The sequence below is a fragment of the Schistocerca gregaria genome, chromosome 3, assembly GCF_023897955.1.
Source record: "Schistocerca gregaria isolate iqSchGreg1 chromosome 3, iqSchGreg1.2, whole genome shotgun sequence".
Taxonomy (NCBI): domain Eukaryota; kingdom Metazoa; phylum Arthropoda; class Insecta; order Orthoptera; family Acrididae; genus Schistocerca; species Schistocerca gregaria.
The window spans coordinates 785577157-785598126 of NC_064922.1; the positions used below are offsets into that span (position 1 = coordinate 785577157).

The following is a 20970-nucleotide window of genomic DNA, read 5'->3' on the forward strand; positions in this document are numbered from 1 at the left end:
GACATACATACAGATGGACAGCAAAGTGATCCTATAAGAATTCTGTTTTTAAGGACTGAAGTACACATTCCTAAAATCAGTGCATTTCCATGATCACAAGATTTAATATTATTTTTTAAAGATTTTATCAAGAGCCCAAGAAAGGCGACTTATGTCTTAGGGGGGTGGGAGGATATAATATGTCACTTGTCAGGAAGAATCTTGATGTCAAATGAGGAAAAAGTGGATATCTGTTCATTTACAAAAATAAAGTGTTGAGCTAGGAAGCAGCCATGGCCTGTTTAAGGAATCATTCTGCCATTCAGTGTGGCACAATGAATGAGTCTCAGGTTACAAATCCAAATACTTGGGCAAAAACCTCAGTCGAATTAAGATTTTTTTCTATCATTTACTATTTCTTTTACCATGACAATTATATGTTAATGTGATTAAGAATAAACTTTATACCTCCATATTACTAGCTGGTTAAATCAGTTCAAAGTAAGGCAAGGGCATACCACCTTGAACTGAAACACCACTAGTGAAGTAATGTTATGTTCCAACTAATCTTCAGATTGGTTACAATTTTACACTTTACCAGCATTCATGCTAGGTACAGAAAATAACAGGAAACCTAAATCAGGGTGACAAGATGATCTGACCTAACCATTATGGCACTTCTGTTGATTAGGATCAAAACAATCATTCTTTGAGTAATTATTCAAGTTTTTGTGTCTGAAATAGTATGATCCCTCTGCACAAACATTTCATGATGATGGCAGTTAGTAAAAAAACTGTGAATGGGCTAAAACCTTTACTTCGTGATTGACAGAAAGCAGTGACAGGGGGCAGTGTTGCTGACGTGCATCCAGCCACACTTCTCAAGGCACTGTCTATACCTGAAAAATGTGCAACAAAAAAGGCAGCCTGTGATGCTCGTGAAAGTACTAGAATTGGTTGCCTGCTGGCCGCTACCACTCGACTCACTGAAGCGTCAATCACAAAGTAATTTCAATCTGACTATATTATCAAGTCATCTCTTCCCTCCATTATAACTCAGAAGTAGAACTTTCACACATTCATACAACTCACACACACATGGTTAATCTCTCAAAGTGCTAAGGCCTTTAGTGTCTGGAGACAGAGGCCATGTGTGTCTGAGCTATGTGAATGTGTAAAGAGTTCTACTTGTGAGGAAGAACTTTGTTTAAAAGTACAAATATTTCTTTCTGTTTTGTTGTGTAATAGTAACGAACCATTCCACGCCACTGTTATTCATTTCTGGACTTTCTATTATAACTCGAACATTCAGCTGAAAGGTATGGGCAAAATGGCCATTTTATGGGGTCATATCAAAAGAAAAATATTAATGGTTACTGAAGACCGCATTGACCTAAAATTCTGATGACTGCAATGATTCATCAAAATTATCAAAAACATGCTGGCTGCTATGGGTGATTAAGGTTTACCTAAGCAACCCATTTCAGTTGTTCAGGGTCATCTTATATATCAGAACTTAAATATCTTTTGTCAAGCCATGTTTACTAAGAATTAAGTTACAACTAAGCTAAAGAAGGGACCAGTTTAAAAAATCTAACCAGATCTTCTCAAATTTCTTACTGACAGGCACAGGGCCTTGCTGATATATTTTATTTCTATGTAATCCTTTGAAACTATGTTACTAGATACATGAAAAAACTCAGTTGTCTGCTTTCCTCTTTCAAATAATTCTCACTAAGTCGAGAACCAAATGGGACTGCTAGTACATTTTTTACACTTCCCTTAATATTTTCCTATGGTATAATCTTGTGGGGGAAGGTCAGAAAAATATTTATTTTTCAGAAGCATACAGAAAGACTATTGTGTAAATCTGATAAACAAACACATTGTGAAAACTACTTCAGCAAATCGTGATTTTTATACTCACATGCCAATACATTAACTCCCGAGCATGTTACTTATGGATATTAATAAGAGTAAATTTTTAATTAACTATGAAAGTTACAACCACAATACTAGAGGTAAAAATAATTTCCTTGAATCTCTGTTTAGCATCCAGAATGGAGTTTTGAATCGATTTATGGAACAAGATATATGCAAGAATGAAGCAGTGAGTCAATCAGTCAGTCAGCCATATATTACTCAAAACTCCACTACGTGGTTGTGCCATGAACCCAAAATATTTTATACTTGACTGTCACAAAAAGGCTCAATTCAATTCCTTCCACAATTAACATCTGTTAGGTTTGCATCTATTTTAATTTTTGTTCAAAACTTTGCATATCTGTGTGGTTCACCATTACTTATCTTTTATCCCAATCAATTTCTTAATTCCACTGGCTGGATTATAACTGATATCTATTGTTATACTAAGATCCTAGTATTATCTCGAAGCTTGAAGCCTGTTACCAGTGTATCCATCCAGTTTATTTTGTCTTTATGAAGTGTACGGATTTAAAATCTTGTAAGAAAGTTACAATGGAGAAAATAAATAAATAGGGCACTGATGTGAGGTGCAAATACACACTTGGTCATTCTCTCAAGAGTATTTTTCCTACAGTTTAAATGTGTACCAAATATTAGTATGTAATTTGTCATATTGGTAGCATATATATGGACATTTATAAAGAATTTGCAATTTTTTTAAATGTAGATGTTGGCAACAAAGAAAATCAAATACTTTTTGCATGATTAAAAATAATTCTTACGTTCCAGGATCATAGAGTTCTATCCAGTTTTGTGGGAGAGGATATTTACGTAGCAATTTTCTCTTTTTTGCTAGATACTTGGAGTCTGGTTCTGTAATTCCGTCTCCCCAATGCTTTTGACAAAATACAGAACACTCATGGTAAATGTTGTATTTATTTGGACAACCTGGGTGACCCTGAAAAAGAGTGATGATCTGTTTCAGTTCTGAAATAAATGCATACAGATCCAATTGTTAATAAAAAGTTGATATGGCAGCACAGAATCAGTTTTGTTATTTTTATGTTGTGTTTTTATAAGTAAAATTAATTATAAAAAACTTTTTCTTTACTTTTACAATCACTGCTTTGTCAGTGCAATTCAAAATTGTATGTTGTAGAGCTATCAAAGCAGCACATTACTTCTTTTCACATTTGAAGAATATCTAGTTTTCTTGCAGGAAGAAATTTTCTGTTGCTTAGACTTCAACCACTGGTGTGGGGTGATGTTGAAGGGCATAATTTTTTAGTACCAGAACTGAAACTTTCAAAAGTGTTCAGAATTGTTACACAGTCTCTACTGCTCAAATTCTGAACACAATAAGAAATGTGGCCATGAAAACCCAATAAGCTTTATTTGAGTCACAACCTGAAATTCATAATGCAATTGGAACATTAAAGATTGGTAGCGTGTACAAGAGAGACAATCCAGAGCCGATGCAAAACAATATAGAAGGTATTTGCCCGCCAGAAGCCACTGGTTTCCTGCTGCAGGCGACTGAGCCACCATCTGTGGTCAGCAGCCTCACGTGGAAGTGCCTGAAGTTGCTGAATAGCACACTACTCAAATGCACTGCACACTGTGGCCATATTGGTAAAGTTAGGTATCATGACTAACTTCAAACTGCCACAACCAAACTGAAACTGTTTAACAGCGCTGCAATGCTGCCACAACTTGCAGCAACTGTTTCTTTCACTATGGCTTCAGAGAGCAATTGTTTCAGTCACACTAATTATTCCAATGCTGTGCATACTGTGTGACATGAGGACTTCACTCCCTTTAACATCATCACAGTAACCACATGTTACAGTTTTGCAGTTACTACTATGCATTCCTGACAGCTGATCCTATGCCCTTCATAATAAACTGCAGATCCAAAACAAATATTGTGTCCGAGGCACGAGACATTAGCTTCAGTTCACAACACTGAAACACACTGACTGACTGCTACTCCCAAATAGGTACTTAAAACCAGCTGTGGCCACATACCTTTGGACTCCTGTCAGACAAGATGGTGAGTGATGGCAACACAACTACATAAAACAAGGTAGTAACAGCACTGCATCTACTCTTAACAACATTCAACATTTTAGTGTTGACAAAAAGAACAGAGCAGATCTGCCTGTGTCAAGCTTACCATAATTTTGAGATCGACATCGCTCAGAAAGTCGTCTCCAAATTTTTCCTTTGTTGTATTCTTATTCCCATCATAGTCTTCGGCAATGACTTCTTCAACAGTAGGTACTGTAGCTGTTTTGTTAGCAACTTCAAAAAACAGAAGGAGATGTAAATTATTGTACATATGCACATATCACAAACATAATAGTAGTTTATCATGTTAAAAAATACATACAACAGATTCACATGCTAATCAGTTGCTTAATATTTTCTAATACCTGAATGAAATATTCATAATTGTTTAGTATAAAAAATACAGCATCTTAAGGACAGATTACTGCTCCCCACTTAAGAGGACGGGATGACTTGCAGGCCAACACAATGAAAAAAAGAAATATTTCAGATTACAGTGCAAATTCTTTCAACTGTAGAGATGGGGAGAAGGAAAGAAAGCCCAGTGTCATCGAATTTAGGAGAGGGGCAAAATGTAAGACTTTTGGGAAGCGCTATTACTTCTGTAGGACTGATTCTTTTGGAATATGGGTTCATGACAGTGCTGTGAGTCTGATTAGACTCTGGTTTCTGTAGGGTGGTGGGAATTTCTGAATGTTTGGTAAATGTACTAGGTCTGCAAGACAGCATTTGGCAGTTATGAGGCCATATACATCTACACCTACACACATACTCTGCAAGCCACCGTATGGTGCATGACAGAGGGTGCCATGTACCACTACTAGTCATTTCCTTTTCTGTTCCACTTGCACACAGAGTGAAGGAAAAACATCTGTCTAAAAGCCTCAGTACATGCCCTAATTTCTTGCATCTTATCTTCGTGGCCTTTAGGCAAAATGTATGATGGACAGAGTAGAACTGTTCTCCAGTCGGCATGAAATGCCATTTCTCTGAATTTCCACTGTAGTTCCTCACAAAAAGCACCCTGTCTCCCCTCCAGGGACCCCATTTGAGATTATGAAACAGCTCTGTAAATCTTACACACTGATCTCACCTGCTGCGTAACAAATCTAGCAGCACACACCTGAATTTTATCAATATCTTCCTCTAATCCGATCTGGTGGGGATCGTAAAGACTCAAACAGTACTCAAGAATGGGTCACCCTAGCATTCTATATGGTTCCTCCTTTATGGATGCATTACACTTTCCCAAAATTCCTCCAATACAATGAAGTCAAGCATTCACCTTCCCTAGCACCAACCTGATGTGGTCAACTCCATTTTATATTGCATTGTGATGTTATGTGTAGATATTTAATTGATCTGAATGTGTCAGGCAGCACACTAATAATGCTGTATTCAAATGTTACAGATTAGTCTTTTCTACTCGTCCAGATTAACTTACATTTTTCTACATTTAGAACAAGCCACCATTCCTCACAGATACCCGAAATTCTTCACAAGGTATCTCGTATACTCCCTACAGTTCGATGGAAGCTCTTATACTGCTGGTGCACATTGGTAGTTCAAGGCGGCAGTATGAGGTGAATCGACTGAACAGGTTTTTTTAGGTGGTGGTGTGCTTACAGTTCTAGTTCTTGGAATGCAAGAGTTTCAGGCTGGGAGATTTGTGATTGCACAGCAAGAGATTTTTACAATTAAACAGGAGGTAGTGCAAGGACGTACGGACCTGATTCATATGGTTTTACACAACGAGGCTGGATAAGGCTATCAACTGACGAAATGTGAACAGACAGAGATCACTGTGGAAGTAAGGATTACAGCTACTGATGGGTAATGTGATGGGCAGCACATTTGGGGGGGAAAGAAAGCTGAAGTTATAAATTTCATTTTTGAGGCTAGGAGGATCATACAAACACACAGTCATTTGAGAGCTGTACAGACCCCAACATGGAGGACATAGAAACAGGCATACGTGGTGTAGAGAAGCAACTGAAAAAGTTGAAAACAAATAAGCTGCCAGGTCCAGATGGAATTTCAGTTTGATTTGACAGAGAGTATTCTGCAGCACTAATTGATTACTTAGATTTCACTTATAACGAGTCTCTTACACAGTTAAAAGTCCCAAGCAACTGGAAAAAAGCACAGGTGACTCCTGTATGTAATAACGGTGAAAGAACAGCCTCTTTAATTACGGACTAAAATCCTTAACATTGTCTTCTTGCAGAATTCTCAAACACATTCTGAGTTTGAATATAATTAATTTCGCTGAGACAAAAAGCTTCTGTCCACAAATTGCGGTGGATTTACAAAGCATTGCCTGTGTGAAACTCAGCTTGCCCTTATCTCAATTGATATTGTACAAACAATGAATGGAGGGGAACAGGCAGATTCCATATTCTTAGATTTCCGAAAAGGGTTTGACAGGGTGCCCAAGAGCAGATTTTTTTTATGAAGATCCAAACACACTGTTTAGATTCCCACATATGTGAGTGGCTCAAAAATCTTTTACAAGCTGAGCAGTAATTTATGCCTGTCTGCTGATGGTGCTGTGGTGTACGAGTAGGTGTAGTCATTGAATGGCTGTAGGAGTATACAAGATGACTTAGACAGAATTTCTAGATGGTGTGATGAATGGACAGATTGATTTAATTGCAGGAAAATGTTAGTTAACAACATTTGAATACAGCATTATTAGGCTGCTGTGTGACACAGTCACATCAATTAAATGTTGTCACATAGAAGGTGGTGTAAGTAGATGAATGACGAACACTAACTTCACTTAACAAAGGCTTATTCAGCACTTGTACATACAAGAGCACAGAGCAAACTGCCTCCAGCCAGAACACACATGGTATACATACAGCTACAGAACATTCCAGTACAATGATTCTTGCCATTTGTGGATACTTCTAGAAATGTACTCGAACCGAATATAGAAACTAAAATTTTACAGTTCAGGTGAGTTTTGAACCCACGACCCTCCATGCAACAGTATAGTATCATAACCACTACACTACAGTGACTGTGCTACTCAGCTTCTTCTGTGATACTGCTCCCTCCTTAAAAGAACAGCGTCTCTGTGTTACGTCCTCCTAGTTCGGGAACGAATTATCGGTCCTGCATACTCCGACTCCCGATGACTGATGTTCGCCCTGGCAGTGATCTTCTTAGACCTTCCCTTGCTGCTACATTCTTCGCCACCATTCCGCTTGTTGCCTGTCACTGGAGCATCGAATTTACCCTGAGTTGCAGGATCCTTACAGGGCTTCATTCGAAGGATGTGGACCGTAACTCTGATCTTTTGTTGTCTTGTGTCGCGGTCAAAATATTCAGCTTCATATGTAACATCAGATAACTGTCTTACAACTTTATAAGATCCAAAGTAGCGCCTGAGGAGCTTCTCAGAGAGACCAACCTCCTGAACAGGAGTGAAGATCCAGACGAGGTCACCAGGCTGATAAAAAACAGGGCAGTGGCTCGCATCATACCTTCGGTGATAGTTTTCTTGAGCCTGCAGCGTGCAGAGTCGAGCTAACTGCTGAGCTTCCTCAGCTCTGGTTAACACTTGGCGATGTAGTTGTTGTCCACGTCATCAGGATGTAACGGAAAAGCAGTGTCCATCATCGTCGTCACCTCATGCCCGTGCACTAGGAAAAATGGTGTAAATCCTGTGGGGTCTTGTTTGGTGGTGTTGTCGGCAAACATCACGAAAGGTAGCACCTCACCCCAGTTGCTCTGCTCAACATTGACGAACATTGATAGCACGTTGGCCAAGGTCTATTGAGAGGTTCAGTAAGCCTGTTAGTTTGCGGATGGTAGGCAGTCGTCATGTGATGAGTAATGTTGCACTGACGGTTTATCTGTGTCACAAAATTCGATTGAAAAATTTTCCATTGTTCCGTAATTAATGACTTTGGGGCACCGTGTCAAGAGGTGTGTTTAACTCAACTGAAAACTCTGAGTCAGAAAGCGCTTAGAACAGGAGTCTATTATCCCACTGAAGCATACTTACAAACCTTCGCCCCCCCCCCCCCCCCCCACACACACACACACATCTCATCTCTCTCTTTTTATTATCTCATTTGGTATAATCGGAAGTACCCTCTGCCATGAATTCATGAATTTCACAGTCATTTGCAGAGTACAGAGTAGATCTACACGTCGATTCCATGATGATATTACAAACTGTTTCAGATTGTGAATAGGGTAAATGTATCAATTTGAGGTAGGGGACCCTGATCCAGAAAAACTGAATAAAAAGTTATCAGCAAAAATTGTTCTTACATCTCTGATGTCAGACCCTTTTCACTGTAAGATCTTTGCTTTCCACACTTTAGGAGGAAGTACTATGGATCAAAACACAACAAAAATGTCCAGTAAACATGGGCTCTAAAGTTCATACCTTAAGAGCTATGAGCATTTGTTTATCTTTGCTCCTATGAGTCGTCTCCTCTACTGAACAAGTTCTTATATTTTTAAGGTATGCATTTTAGAGTTCAAGTGTAATAGGCATTCTTTCTTCTTTCCTCCTTCCTAAATATGGAAAGCAAAGAGCCTGAATTACCAGATGTATCAGGACGTTTGTTGCTTATGACTTTCAAATGGATCATTTACAGACCAAGGCCCTTACCTCAAATTGATGCATTTACCTATCCTTCACGAGTTTGTAACATCATCACAGAATCACACTGTATATCATAAAGTCATTGATCAAAATACCAGTTCAGTAAATGCAGTTTCAACCCACCCAATTAGAGGGCAGTGGAGTGGACATGTAGTGCTAGGTAACTTCCAAGAATGTTTGCCTATTAAAGCCGTGGGTTCCAAACGATAGATATCGAGCGTGCGATTGTAAATCTATCACATGACTGTGGTGGCGGGTGTTATGAGCATATTAATAGTGACAAAATAATAAAAAAAGAGCATTACTAAAATATTTTTAATTACAAAGGTAACGGCTTACCTTACTCGTCGTCGACGTTGTCGTCATGAGAAAGTCCATTTGACATGAATACTAGGGGAAGCATTCTCTTTTTGTCATAACCTGGGTAAACTCTGCCAATGTCACACAAAAATATGGGTAGAGTGCCACATGCGTTAACTTTTCCTTGCAAACGCAAGTTATGGGAATAGAGGTACTGAAACAAGTAGAGTTTGTTTCTTTCTCCTGGACGCCCTTTCTATTTTAGTGGGAGATTTCACAGATTTCCATAGCCGCTCAATGTTCTGCCTGTGCACACGTGGGTCATCTGAAGAAACAAAATCTACAGAGTGGTCGACCAACTCGTGGTCAAATCCTTCTGCTTTCAGTGTCTTGTATGGCTGAAAGCCGTCTGTAATGACTTTACTACCGGGCAGTATAAACTCCTTTATCAAACTGACTAAAGTTACCTTGTCTCTGGACAACAAACTCACAACAAAACACTTCTGGGACTCTCATCAAATACCCAAATATGTTTGGTTTCATTCTTTGAAGGTCATTCTCCATGGTTTTTCCACTTCAATAACTTTACTCGGTCCACCAATCGGTACAATGTCGTTCGTCACTGTTACATAACACACTTATCTGCAAAACCGGAAATAGTCGCACACGTTATTAGTAGATAAGTCAGTTTCTGATGCTGTTGCTTGCAGGGTGTAGTCACATATCCAACAAGATCGAAGAATAACGCTGGTCTGGATGGATAACTTGGAATAGTCAAACCATGTATTCTTCCTGATAGCCATTCGTCTTTCACTTTTCTCGCAATGAAATTGTAACAGTATTTCACACACTTCGCCCCACCGCAGTCTACACAGACCCTCCTTTCCTCATCGGGTATTAGTCCATTTTTGCGACAAAAAGTCAAAAAAAATTTTCTACATTGTATAAGCATGGAATTAGATCCTTCTACATGAGGCAATCAGCCGAACAAATGTCAACATCAGACATCCCACCCCCTGCCAACATAAATCGCCTGGGTTTTCCTAAAAACTCACAAATAATTTATCATAGCGCCTGCCATGAAAGTCGCGTGATCGATTTACAATCGCACGTTCGATATCTATTGTTTGGAGCCTGTGGCTTCAATAGGCAAACATTTTTGGAAATTACCTAGTGCTATTTAAAACAAAATACTTCTGCTTAAAAAAAAGAACATTAAAATCTGTTCATGAAGTACACTGTAGAAAACTGGTGCAGCATAAATGCTTAACAATATATTCTTTACATTTTTTAACACTGATTATATTTATTGTAGATCAACAAACTTATGCAAGTAACTGCAATGATATATGTTATTACAACATCATGACAAAATTTAACTAATTTTAACAAAATCAAAGCCTTGATAAATGATCTGATTTGGCACAACTTACTACTAAATTGTGTGTAGTAAGATTTCAACACACAGTTAAATACTGCTTTGACAGGAGAATGTTAGGCTACACCTTTATCAAAATACTCTTAAGGGGAGCATTTGATACGTTATACGATACTGATCATGTTTTGTGTGTGCGAAGGTTAGACATACAATAAGTCATTCCGTCTATACAACACATATTTTGCAAGCTCAAGCATGTGGGACCTGTACCAGCTAGGACTAACAGGCAATACTGAACATATACAGAAAAGGGCAGCATAAACAGTCACAGCTTTGTTTCATCCGTGAGAGAGTGCCACAGAGATTCTTAAGGAACCGAACTGGCAGACTCTTGAAGACAGGTATAAACTACCCTGAGAAAGTCTATTAATGAAGTTTCAAGAACCGGCTTTAAATGATTACTCCGGGGATATACTACAATCTCCCACGTATCGCTCACAAGGGGATTGTAAGGATAAGATTAGAATAATTACTGTACAAATAGAGGCATTCAACTAATTATTCTTTCCGCGTTCTCTACGTGAATGGAGCACGAAGAAACCCTAGAAACTGGTACAATGGGACGTACCCTCTGCCATGCATCTCACGGTAGTTTGCAGGGTATAGATGTACATGTATAAATGTTGTATTACTATTATTTATGACGTCTGCACAAAAATCCTTACGAAATAAATCAGAAATGGTCTACACCTATAGCGATATAAGCACGGTTGCACGACGTTACTACATAGGTAGCAGAGGCCGTGATAATAATTTACTGCTACATGAATCCATTGTTTTCATAACTATGTGCATTTACGAATACATAATCAACTGACTCAAATAACTATCATCTCTTCTTACCAACGTCATTTGTGGATAATAGGCCTCTTTTTGCTAGGCGAAGGGCCAACTTCTGTGGCAAAGGCACTGAAAGACAACAAGTAGTAAATACAACCCGTTCTTCAACTGAGCGATGTATAAAAAAATAATGTAACGAAATTTTACATGTATTACGCTTTGTATTATTTATAGAATACTGCCTTACTCTCTAAATTAAGAATTAATTTTAACTCACTCTCACGACCCACAACACACTCACTCACAGAATCATGTAAACAAATCACTACAGGCAAGTCGCAAAGTCGCAAACAAAACAAGTTCCTCAGCCAAAGATAATACTGATCACTGTCCCACAGATGATAATATTCAATTGCTAACTGCCGTCAGCGTTGTTTTCCTTATCGTAAGAGAAGGGACGTGTTGCACTTGTGGTGTAAGTAATTTAACAAATACCTGCATGTTAGTTTTTGTGATTGTTTTAAATGATTTAGGAGTTGGAAATAAACAGTCAGTTTAAATTTTAAGAAGCTTCCATATTTGGCTGTTTGACATATATGTCACATTGAAATGTGCCGTCTGTAATCCACGAGTACAGTAATGATGAAAACAATATTATATTATTGATACACATATAGTGTCATATTTGAATATTGCTATATCATCCTATGATGTTGCAGAATCTCTATAATTCCAACCACATTTATGATAGTTGTTTACTTCCTGCTGTTGCATCATATTGTGAGAATAGTAAACTATTAATGTGACTTTCACATTTACAGTGTCTAAAAAACATGGAGCATAAGACGTACAAAATTTATGATATTGAGAATACACCCCGTGTTATTCAGGGACTGAAAGTGGCCAAATGTATGAAATCAGATTCAGCCATTGAAGATGAAAGAAGTAAGGAAAACATGCTACATATACCATTGCTTTCATTCTTTAATTTAATTTTATTTCTACTTCTCTCCGATATAACTATAACAGCCATAACCCAGAAACTAGGGAATGTAAGTTTCCCATTTGTATTTGTCATTACTCTATTTTGCAATACAATTAGGGCCTTGCAGCTTTGTTCTTTATTTTTGGTGTTGTGCTGTGGATTTGTTCTTTCTTTGTATATGTGCGTTGTACTTCTATTTAATTTTGTGGCACAAACAGGGAATGGACACCAGCGGTAAGTATATTATTTTCAAATGACATCTAAACCTTTTGCAAAGATCTCTTTCGAGAAGCTAGAAATTCTTACACTTACATAACAGTACGTATACACAGTAAATGTTGAGGTATTCATGACATGTTATAAGAGAGAGTTTCTGTTCTGTTTGAACAGTGTAATTAGAAAACCAAGAAACAACCAACTTTTATTTATTTATTTACTTACTTACTTACTCATCCGTTGATCATATGTAGTACAATGGACAAGATGATACTGGGCTTGATTCTAGCTATTACAGTAGATAGTTTTTCGTGTTATACATTATAGAAGTAATAGATCAATATATTTATTGCAGTTCAGGTGTTCATTTTCTGCTTATTATTAGGACAATCATTTGTGATACTTTTATCAGAAAATTGGGTTTGGTAAGTACATTGAAAATTCATGTAAATAGTTTATAATACAGAAATAACTTAATAAATGAATCATCATACACTTCAAGACATGAAATACCACTACATCAAGTTTTTTTTTATAAAAAAAAAAAAAAAAAATTCTGGTTGTGGTAACAGATTGATGTGTAGCTTAATACAAGATATAGGTTACATTGGAATGTGATAGTTTGAGAGATGGTGAAGCTAGTGAATGTGATACTGAAAAACCCTGGTTGTGGTAACAGACTGATCAGTAGCTTAGCTCATTTGAATAAATCACCAGTAAACTCACATTACAGTCACCATATTGTTTATGGCATTTGCACATGTTTCATATGTTGTGGGTCAAAGCCGACAATTCATATCTAACATTCTGCTATATCCTCATTTGTCATGTACTACTTTCATGATGCTATTCTTTAAGTGCTTTGATGCTCTGGAGCACTATCTACAGAAAATATTTTTGTCTTGTGGTTATTGTTATTGTATTTCTTGTGTTAACCAGTTTAATAGCTTCCTACAGTGTTGTATTCATCTGATGTAACTGTTCCAATATAAAAACATGCAAAACCAGATTCAGATTATGTTCTGAGAGGTGGCTCACATAAAATAAATGAGACCCTACAGCATGTAGGTCTATGTCATTACCAACAACCAAAAAATATAGTGTAGTTTCACAGCAGATGCTCCATTGTAAATAAATTTCATTATCTGGGAATCATAAACGAAGGCTGTATACATGGAAGAAGCCTGGAGATACTGACAGGTTTCAGATAGATTATATCATGGTAAGACAGAGATTTAGGAACCAGGTTTTAAATTGTAAGACATTTCCAGGGGCAGATGTGGACTCTGACCACAATCTATTGGTTATTACCTGTAGATTAAAACTGAAGAAACTGCAAAAAGGTGGGAATTTAAGGAGATGGGACCTGGATAAACTGAAAGAACCAGAGGTTGTACAGAGTTTCAGGGAGAGCATAAGGGAACAACTGACAGGAATTGGGGAAAGAAATACAGTAGAAGAAGAATGGGTAGCTTTGAGGGATGAAGTAGTGAAGGCAGCAGAGGATCAAGTAGGTAGAAGACCAGGACTAGTAGAAATCCTTGGGTAACAGAAGAAATATTGAATTTAATTGATGAAAGCAGAAAATATAAAAAATGCAGTAAATGAAGCAGGCAAAAACGAATGCAGACGTCTCAAAAATGAGATTGACAGGAAGTGCAAAATGGCTAAGCAGGGATGGCTAGAGGATAAATGTAAGCATGTAGAGGCTTATCTCATTAGGGGTAAGATAGATACTGCCTACAGGAAAATTAAAGAGACCTTTGGAGAAAAGAGAGCCGCTTGTATGAATATCAAGAGCTCAGATGGAAACCCAGTTCTAAACAAAGAAGGGAAAGCAGAAACATGGAAGGAGTATATAGAGGATCTATACAAGGGTGATGTACTTGAGGATGGTGTTACAGAAATTGAAGAGGATATAGATGAAGATGAAATGGGAGACACGATACTGCGTGAAGAGTTTGACAGAGCACTGAAAGACCTGAGTCGAAACAAGGCCCCGGAGTAGACAACATTTCATTGGAACTACTGACGGCCTTGGGAGAGCCAGTCCTGACAAAACTCTACCATCTGTTGAGCAAGATGTATGAAACAGGCGAAATACCCTCGGACTACAAGAAGAATATAATAATTCCAATCCCAAAGAAAGCAGATGTTGACAGATGTGAAAATTACCAAACTATCAGTTTAATAAGTCACAGCTGCAAAATGCTAACGTGAATTCTTTACAGACAAATGGAAAAACTGGTAGAAGCCGACCTCGGGGAACATCAGTTTGGATTCCGTAGAAATATTGGAACACATCAGGCAATACTGACCTTACAACTTATCTTAGAAGTTAGATTAAGGAAGGGCAAACCTAAGTTTCTAGCATTTGTAGACTTAGAGAAAGCTTTTGACAATATTGACTGGAATACTCTCTTTCAAATTCTGAAGGTGGCAGGGGTAAAATACAGGGAGCGAAAGGCTATTTACAGTTCATACAGAAACCAGATGGCAGTTACAAGAGTACAGGGACATGAAAGGGAAGCAGTGGTTGGGAAGGTAGTGAGACAGGGTGGTAGTCTCTCCGCGATGTTATTCAATCTGTATATTGAGCAAGCAATAAAGGAAACAAAAGAAAAATTTGGAGTAGGAATTAAAATCCATGGAGAAGAAATGATAACTTTGAGGTTTGCAGATGACATTGTAATTCTGTCAGAGGCAGCAAACGACTTGGAAGAGCAGTTGAACGGAATGGACAAGAGGGTATAAGATCCTCGAAAGCAAAACGAGGATAATGGAATGTAGTCGAATTAAGTCGGGTGATGTTGAGGGTATTAGATTAGGAAATGAGACACTTAAAGTAGTAAAGGAGTTTTGCTATTTGGGGAGCAAAATAACTGATGATGGTCGAAGTAGAGAGGATATAAAATGTAGACTGGCAATGGCAAGGAAAGCGTTTCTGAAGAAGAGAAATTTGTTAACATCGAGTATAGATTTAAGTGTCAGGAAGTCGTCTCTGAAAGTATTTGTATGGAGTGTAGCCATGTATGGAAGTGAAACATGGACGATAAATAGTGTGGACAAGAGGAGAATAGAAGCTTTTGCAATGTGGTGCTACAGAAGAATCCTGAAGATTAGATGGGTAGATTACATAACTAATGAGGGGGTATTGAATAGGATTGGGGACAAGAGGAGTTTGTGGCACATCTTGACCAGAAGAAGGGATCGGTTGGTAGGACATGTTCTGAGGCATCAAGGGATAACCAATTTAGTATTGGAGGGCAGCGTGGAAGGTAAAAATCGTAGAGGGAGACCAAGAGATGAATGGACTAAGCAGATTGAGAAGGATGTGGGTTGCAGTAGGTACTAGGAGATGAAGAAGCTTGCACAGGATGGAGTAGCATGGAGAACTGCATCAAACTAGTCTCAGGACTGAAGACCACAACAACAACATCTGGGATGATACTGCTCAGTTTTTAATTTCAAATTACTTGCATCAGATATATGTGCTGTACTCATGTTGCACAGGGATAATAAGCAGTCACAGCTATTAAGGAAGAAAAATGTTCTTGTAGTCTGGCTAAAATTTGTTTGATGAGTAATTGAAATTTATTAGAATGGCTGGTGGCATTGAACATTAGACACTTCTTGTAGCTTACAAAGTATTTCTACTGCTAAACAGGTTTACCATTTGTGCATCTTTTGATGTATTAACTCAAACTGAAGAAATATGGGAGGTTAGTAGTAAACACTTTAATGTAATGGGAGAATTTATTGAAGTTCATAGAATTTTTTGATAAATTAAATTGTCAATTTGTTTACTTCTGATAGCTGGTTCACAGGACTGCATTCATTCATATGCCATGTTCACTTAATCCCATTGTAAAAGATAGCATTTCAAGGACGTGGAATAAGTCAAGACATCCTGTGAAACTTTACTAAATGCCTACTCTGAAAACTACCTAGAGCACATTATAAAGGCTGCAAGCAGCCAAATTGTATAGTGAAGGCCTGTATATAAGGAGAAAAATTAATACATTGTGTTATGTAACCATCTTGATTTCAGAAAACATTATCAGGTTTCTACACAGGAAAAGCTACTGTTTGATATGAATATTAATATTGACTGAAAGTCATATCTCGAAGTGAAAGTATCCTGTTAAATTGTATAAGGGCCTATGATGTATCAACTAATAATGTATTATTATACACTTCCTGAACCAGAGCCTCCATCATTCTTAAATGTGGAGCATCAGTAATGCCCATTATTTTGATGATTCTTGGGTTCAAGTGCAAAAGAAGCAGAATGTTTCATGGGTGCATAGATGTTTTACGTAGAGATAGCCACTCCAGCATGTTGAACAGGGGAGCTGCTTGATGGGATTCTCTCCAAGCCACGTGGCAAACATCACACTGTCCCAACCAGGTCCAGACTGTTGTTAATAAGTACAAAATATTACTGGTAACGGGCTTAAACTCACTGTTACCAAGTTTCCAATTACTGTTTTGCTGCCTGTTGGCTATTTTGTCTCTTTGACACACCACAATCATTCTTTAAAACTCACAGTTTGAATCCTTCCTAATGTCCAAAGATACTAAAATAAATGCTGTGTCTAAAAGCACCCAATGATAATAGCATCCAATGATAATTGGATCCTTCTATCACCGACTAGACACATCTCCTGATGTAATCGAAAACTTCAGAAAAAAACTCAGTTCACTTGTACATAAGTTTCCCAATCATACTGTAATCATTGGTGGAGACTTTAATCATCAAACAATTAATTGGGAAAATTAATGTTAGTGGTGAGCAAGATAAGAGATCCTGTGAAATTTTACTAAATGCTTACTCTGAAAACTACCTAGAGCACGTAGTTAGGAACCACACTCATGATGTAAATATATTGGATCAAATGGCAACAAACAAAATTTTTTGAGGATGTCCACATCGAAACTGATATCAGTGACCATGACATGGTTGTTTCAGCAACAATTATGGAAGTACAAAGGACAACTAAAACATGCGGAAAGATATATATGTTCAATAACATAGATGAAAAATCAGTAGTGTCATATCTCGGTGAACAACTTGAAATGTTCAGCACAAGTCAGGAGCATGTTGAGGAACTCTGGCTCAAGTTTAAAAGAATACACAGTTGACCAAGCATTGGATAGGTATGTTCCCAGTAGAACAATTCATAGTGGGAGAGAACGTCCACGGTATACAGTCAATGTAAAGAAACTTCTAAAGAAACAGAGATTACTGCGCAATAGGTGTAAAACAAAGCATAGGGCTATAGATAGAGAGATGCTGAATGAAACAGTTTGGCTGTCAAAGGAGCAATGTGTGATGCCTTCAGTGACTACCATGGCAGAATATTCTCAAGTGATATTTCGTAGAAGCCAAAGATATTCTGGTCATATGTAAAGGCTGTGTTAGTGGCACCAAAGTTGGGCCAGTCCCTAGTGAATGAAGCAGGAACTGAAATTGAGGGCAGCAAAACAAAAGCTGAAATGTTTAACTCCATTTTCGAACATTTCTTTGTAAAGGAAAATACAGAGAATTGCCCCAATTTAATCCTCGTGACACTAAAAAGGTGAATGAAAGAAGTATTCGTGTCAGTGGTGTCGAGAAACAGCTGAAATCATTAAAATTGAACAGAGCTCTAGGCCCCGATGAAATACCTGTCAGATTCTCTGCTGAATTTGCAGCTGAGTTAGTCCAGCTTCTAACTATGATCTGTCATAGATTCCTCGAATAAAAAAGCGTGCATGGTTCTTGGAAAAAGGCACAGGTGACACCTGTGTACAAGAAGGGTAGCAGAAGTGATCCACAAATCTACCTTCCACTATCCTTGTCATCAATGTGTTGTAGAATCTTCTGAACTCAAACATAATTACTTATCTGGAACAGAATGACTTCCTCGATGCCAACAAGTATGGATTTCAAAAACATCGATCGTGTGAAATCGAACCTACACTTTTCTCACGTGACATACTGAAACCTTTGGATCAAGGCAACCAGGTAGATGCAGCATTTCTCGATTTCTGAAAAGCGTTTGACTTGGTATCGCACCTATACTTACTGTCAAAAGTATAATCATACAGGGTATCATGTGAAATTTGTGACTGGAATGAGATTTGTTAAAGTACTGAGGACTGTTTAGTAGGGAGGATGCAGCATGCTATCTTGGATATAGAATCATCCTCATACGCAGATACATACATACATGCACACATTAATACTTATTCCATAGATCATGAATACGATATTTCGTAATGATGTGAAATGTGTCACTTTAACAAAAGTATTGTTTACACAAAATAATTAATTTTTTCTTTATTTCATACCTAAAAATCCATCTAATGAGTGGCAGGAGTTGTCATTCAGAAATTCTTTTAATTTGTTTTTAAATGTCTGTTGGCTATCTGTCAGATTTTTAACGCTATTTGGCAAGTGACCAAAGATTTTTGTGGCAGCATAATTCACCCCTTTCTGTGCCAAAGTCATATTTAACTCAGAATAGTGAAGATCATTCTTTATTTTAGTATTGTAGTGTGTGTCTTCTCAATAAGAGAATAGAAGCTTTCAAAATGTGATGCTACAGAAGAATGCTGAAGATAAGATGGGTAGATCACATAACTAAACAGGAGGTATTGAACAGAATTGGGAAGAAGAGTAGTTTGTGGCACAACTTGGCTAGATGAAGGGATCAGTTGGTAGGACATGTTCTGAGGCATCAAGGGATCACCAATTTAGTATTGGAGGGCAGCGTGGAGGATAAAAATTGTAGAGGGAGACCAAGAGATGAATACACTAAGCAGATTCAGAAGGATGTAGGTTGCAGTAGGTACTGAGAGATATGAAGCAGCTTGTACAGGATAGAATAGCATGGGGAGCTGCATCAAACCAGTCTCCGGACTGAAAACCACAACAAAAACAGCGATGCACTTGGCTGTTATTTTTGAATTGGGATGTATTATTAATATAAAAAAATTCATAAGTGAATATATTTATTGTGAAGGTACTGTGAATATCCCACGTTCCTTAAATAAATGTATACAAAGTGATCTTAGGTGGGTTCCAGCTATTAATCCATTTACATGCTTTTGAGTAATAAATACTTTTTCTTTTAATGATGATTTATGCCAAAATATGATGCCATATGAAAGAAGTGAATGAAAATAGTCATAGTAGACTAATTTACTGTTATGTTTATCACCAAAATTTTCAATAATCCTAATAGCATAAGTAGCTGAATCTAACCGTTTGAGCAGATAATCGATGTGTTTCTTCCAATTCAATTTCTCATCAAAGAACAGACCCAGAAATTTTGAATACTTAGCTTAGCAGCAGACTTCTGTTTTATAGTCTATATTTATAAATGGTGTTATGCCGTTTACTGTACAGAATTACATGTACTGTATTTTCTCAAAACTTAGTGAGAGTCCCTTTTCGTAGAACCACTTAATAATTTTCCGAAAGACATTATTTACAATTTCCTCAGCTGATTCTTGTTTGTTGGGTGTGATTGCAATACTTGTATCACAAGGAAAAATGAACTGGCTTTGCATCTTCATTAATATAGAGTGGCAAGTCATTAATATGTATTAAAAACAATTATGGACCCAAGACTGAATCTTGTGGGGACACAATTATTGATACCTCCCCAGTGAGAGGATTCTACTGAATTTTGCAAACTATTTGAACTGTTAATTGCAATCTTCTTCATTCTTCCAGTTAATTATGAACTATACCATTTGTGCACTGTCCCACTCATACCACAATGCTTAAGTTTATCTAGAAGAATTTCATGATTCACACAATTAAAAGCCTTTGACAGATCATGAAAGATCTATATGGGTGATGTTCGATTATTCAATGCATTTAATATTTGGTCAGTGAAAGCATGTATAGCATTCTGTTGAAAAGCTTTTCTGAAAACCAAATTGACATTTTGTTTGTACTTCATTTTTACAAATATGTGATGCTTCTGTTGAATACACTACCTCTGAAAGACTTTTGGACAAAGCTATCAGAAGTGAGTTGGTCGCGTCAGAGCTATCCCCTTTTTTTTATGCAATGGTTTAACAATAGTATATTTCAGTCTATCTGGAAAAATGCACTTTTTCAGTGAGCTACTACATATGTGGCTGAGAATCCTACTTATCTGTTGGGAACAAGCTTTGGCAATGCAATCAATTTCATGTGAGCTTTTACTTTTGAGTGAATTTGTTATTTTCCTGATTTCAGGAGTAGAGGTGGTTGAATTTTAATTTTATCAAATTGCACAAGTACTGCCTCTTCCATATGCTACCTTGCATTTTCTAATGAATAGTTGGATCCTATTTTCTCTACAACACTTAAAAAATGATCATTAAAAATGTTTTCTATTTCTGACTACTTGTTAACAAATTTTTCATTGTGTTTGATAGAAATTCAGTCTTCCTGCACACTCAGTTGCCCAGTTTCCCTTTTAACAGTATTCCAATTTGTTTTAATTTTATTGTCAGATGTGCTAATCTCAGGTGTAATGCACATACTTCTGGACTTTTTAATAACTTTTCGTAATACAGTGCAGTAGTTTTCATAATGTTTCACGGTTTCTGGATCATTACTGCTCCTAGTTTTAAGATACATTTCCCTTTTCTGTTCACAAGATA

General features: G+C 37.4%; 2 protein-coding genes across 4 annotated transcripts in view; one reads left to right on the plus strand and one right to left on the minus strand.

Annotated features, from left to right (window-relative positions):
- Positions 1-11478, minus strand: part of LOC126354228 (polyglutamine-binding protein 1) — a 50203-nt gene extending 38725 nt beyond the window's left edge. Inside the window, exons 1-4 of one of the 2 annotated variants that reach the window (XM_050003715.1) lie at positions 11398-11478; positions 11184-11249; positions 4082-4209; positions 2688-2863 (exon numbers count right to left, since the gene is read on the minus strand). In XM_050003715.1, the coding sequence (XP_049859672.1) occupies positions 2688-2863; positions 4082-4209; positions 11184-11249; position 11398 (371 nt within the window). In that variant the 5' untranslated portion in view covers positions 11399-11478. Of the gene's footprint in view, positions 1-2687; positions 2864-4081; positions 4210-11183; positions 11250-11367 lie in introns of both variants that reach the window. The other variant, XM_050003716.1, reaches the window with a different exon arrangement.
- Positions 11479-11527: 49 nt separating this feature from the next.
- The window catches only part of LOC126354226 (ankyrin repeat and zinc finger domain-containing protein 1-like), a 103916-nt gene continuing 94473 nt past the window's right edge, over positions 11528-20970 (plus strand). Inside the window, exons 1-2 of one of the 2 annotated variants that reach the window (XM_050003711.1) lie at positions 11528-11595; positions 11942-12065. In XM_050003711.1, coding sequence (XP_049859668.1) covers positions 11954-12065 — 112 coding nt within the window. In that variant the 5' untranslated portion in view covers positions 11528-11595; positions 11942-11953. Of the gene's footprint in view, positions 11596-11941; positions 12066-12676; positions 12747-20970 lie in introns of those variants that run through there. The other variant, XM_050003713.1, reaches the window with a different exon arrangement.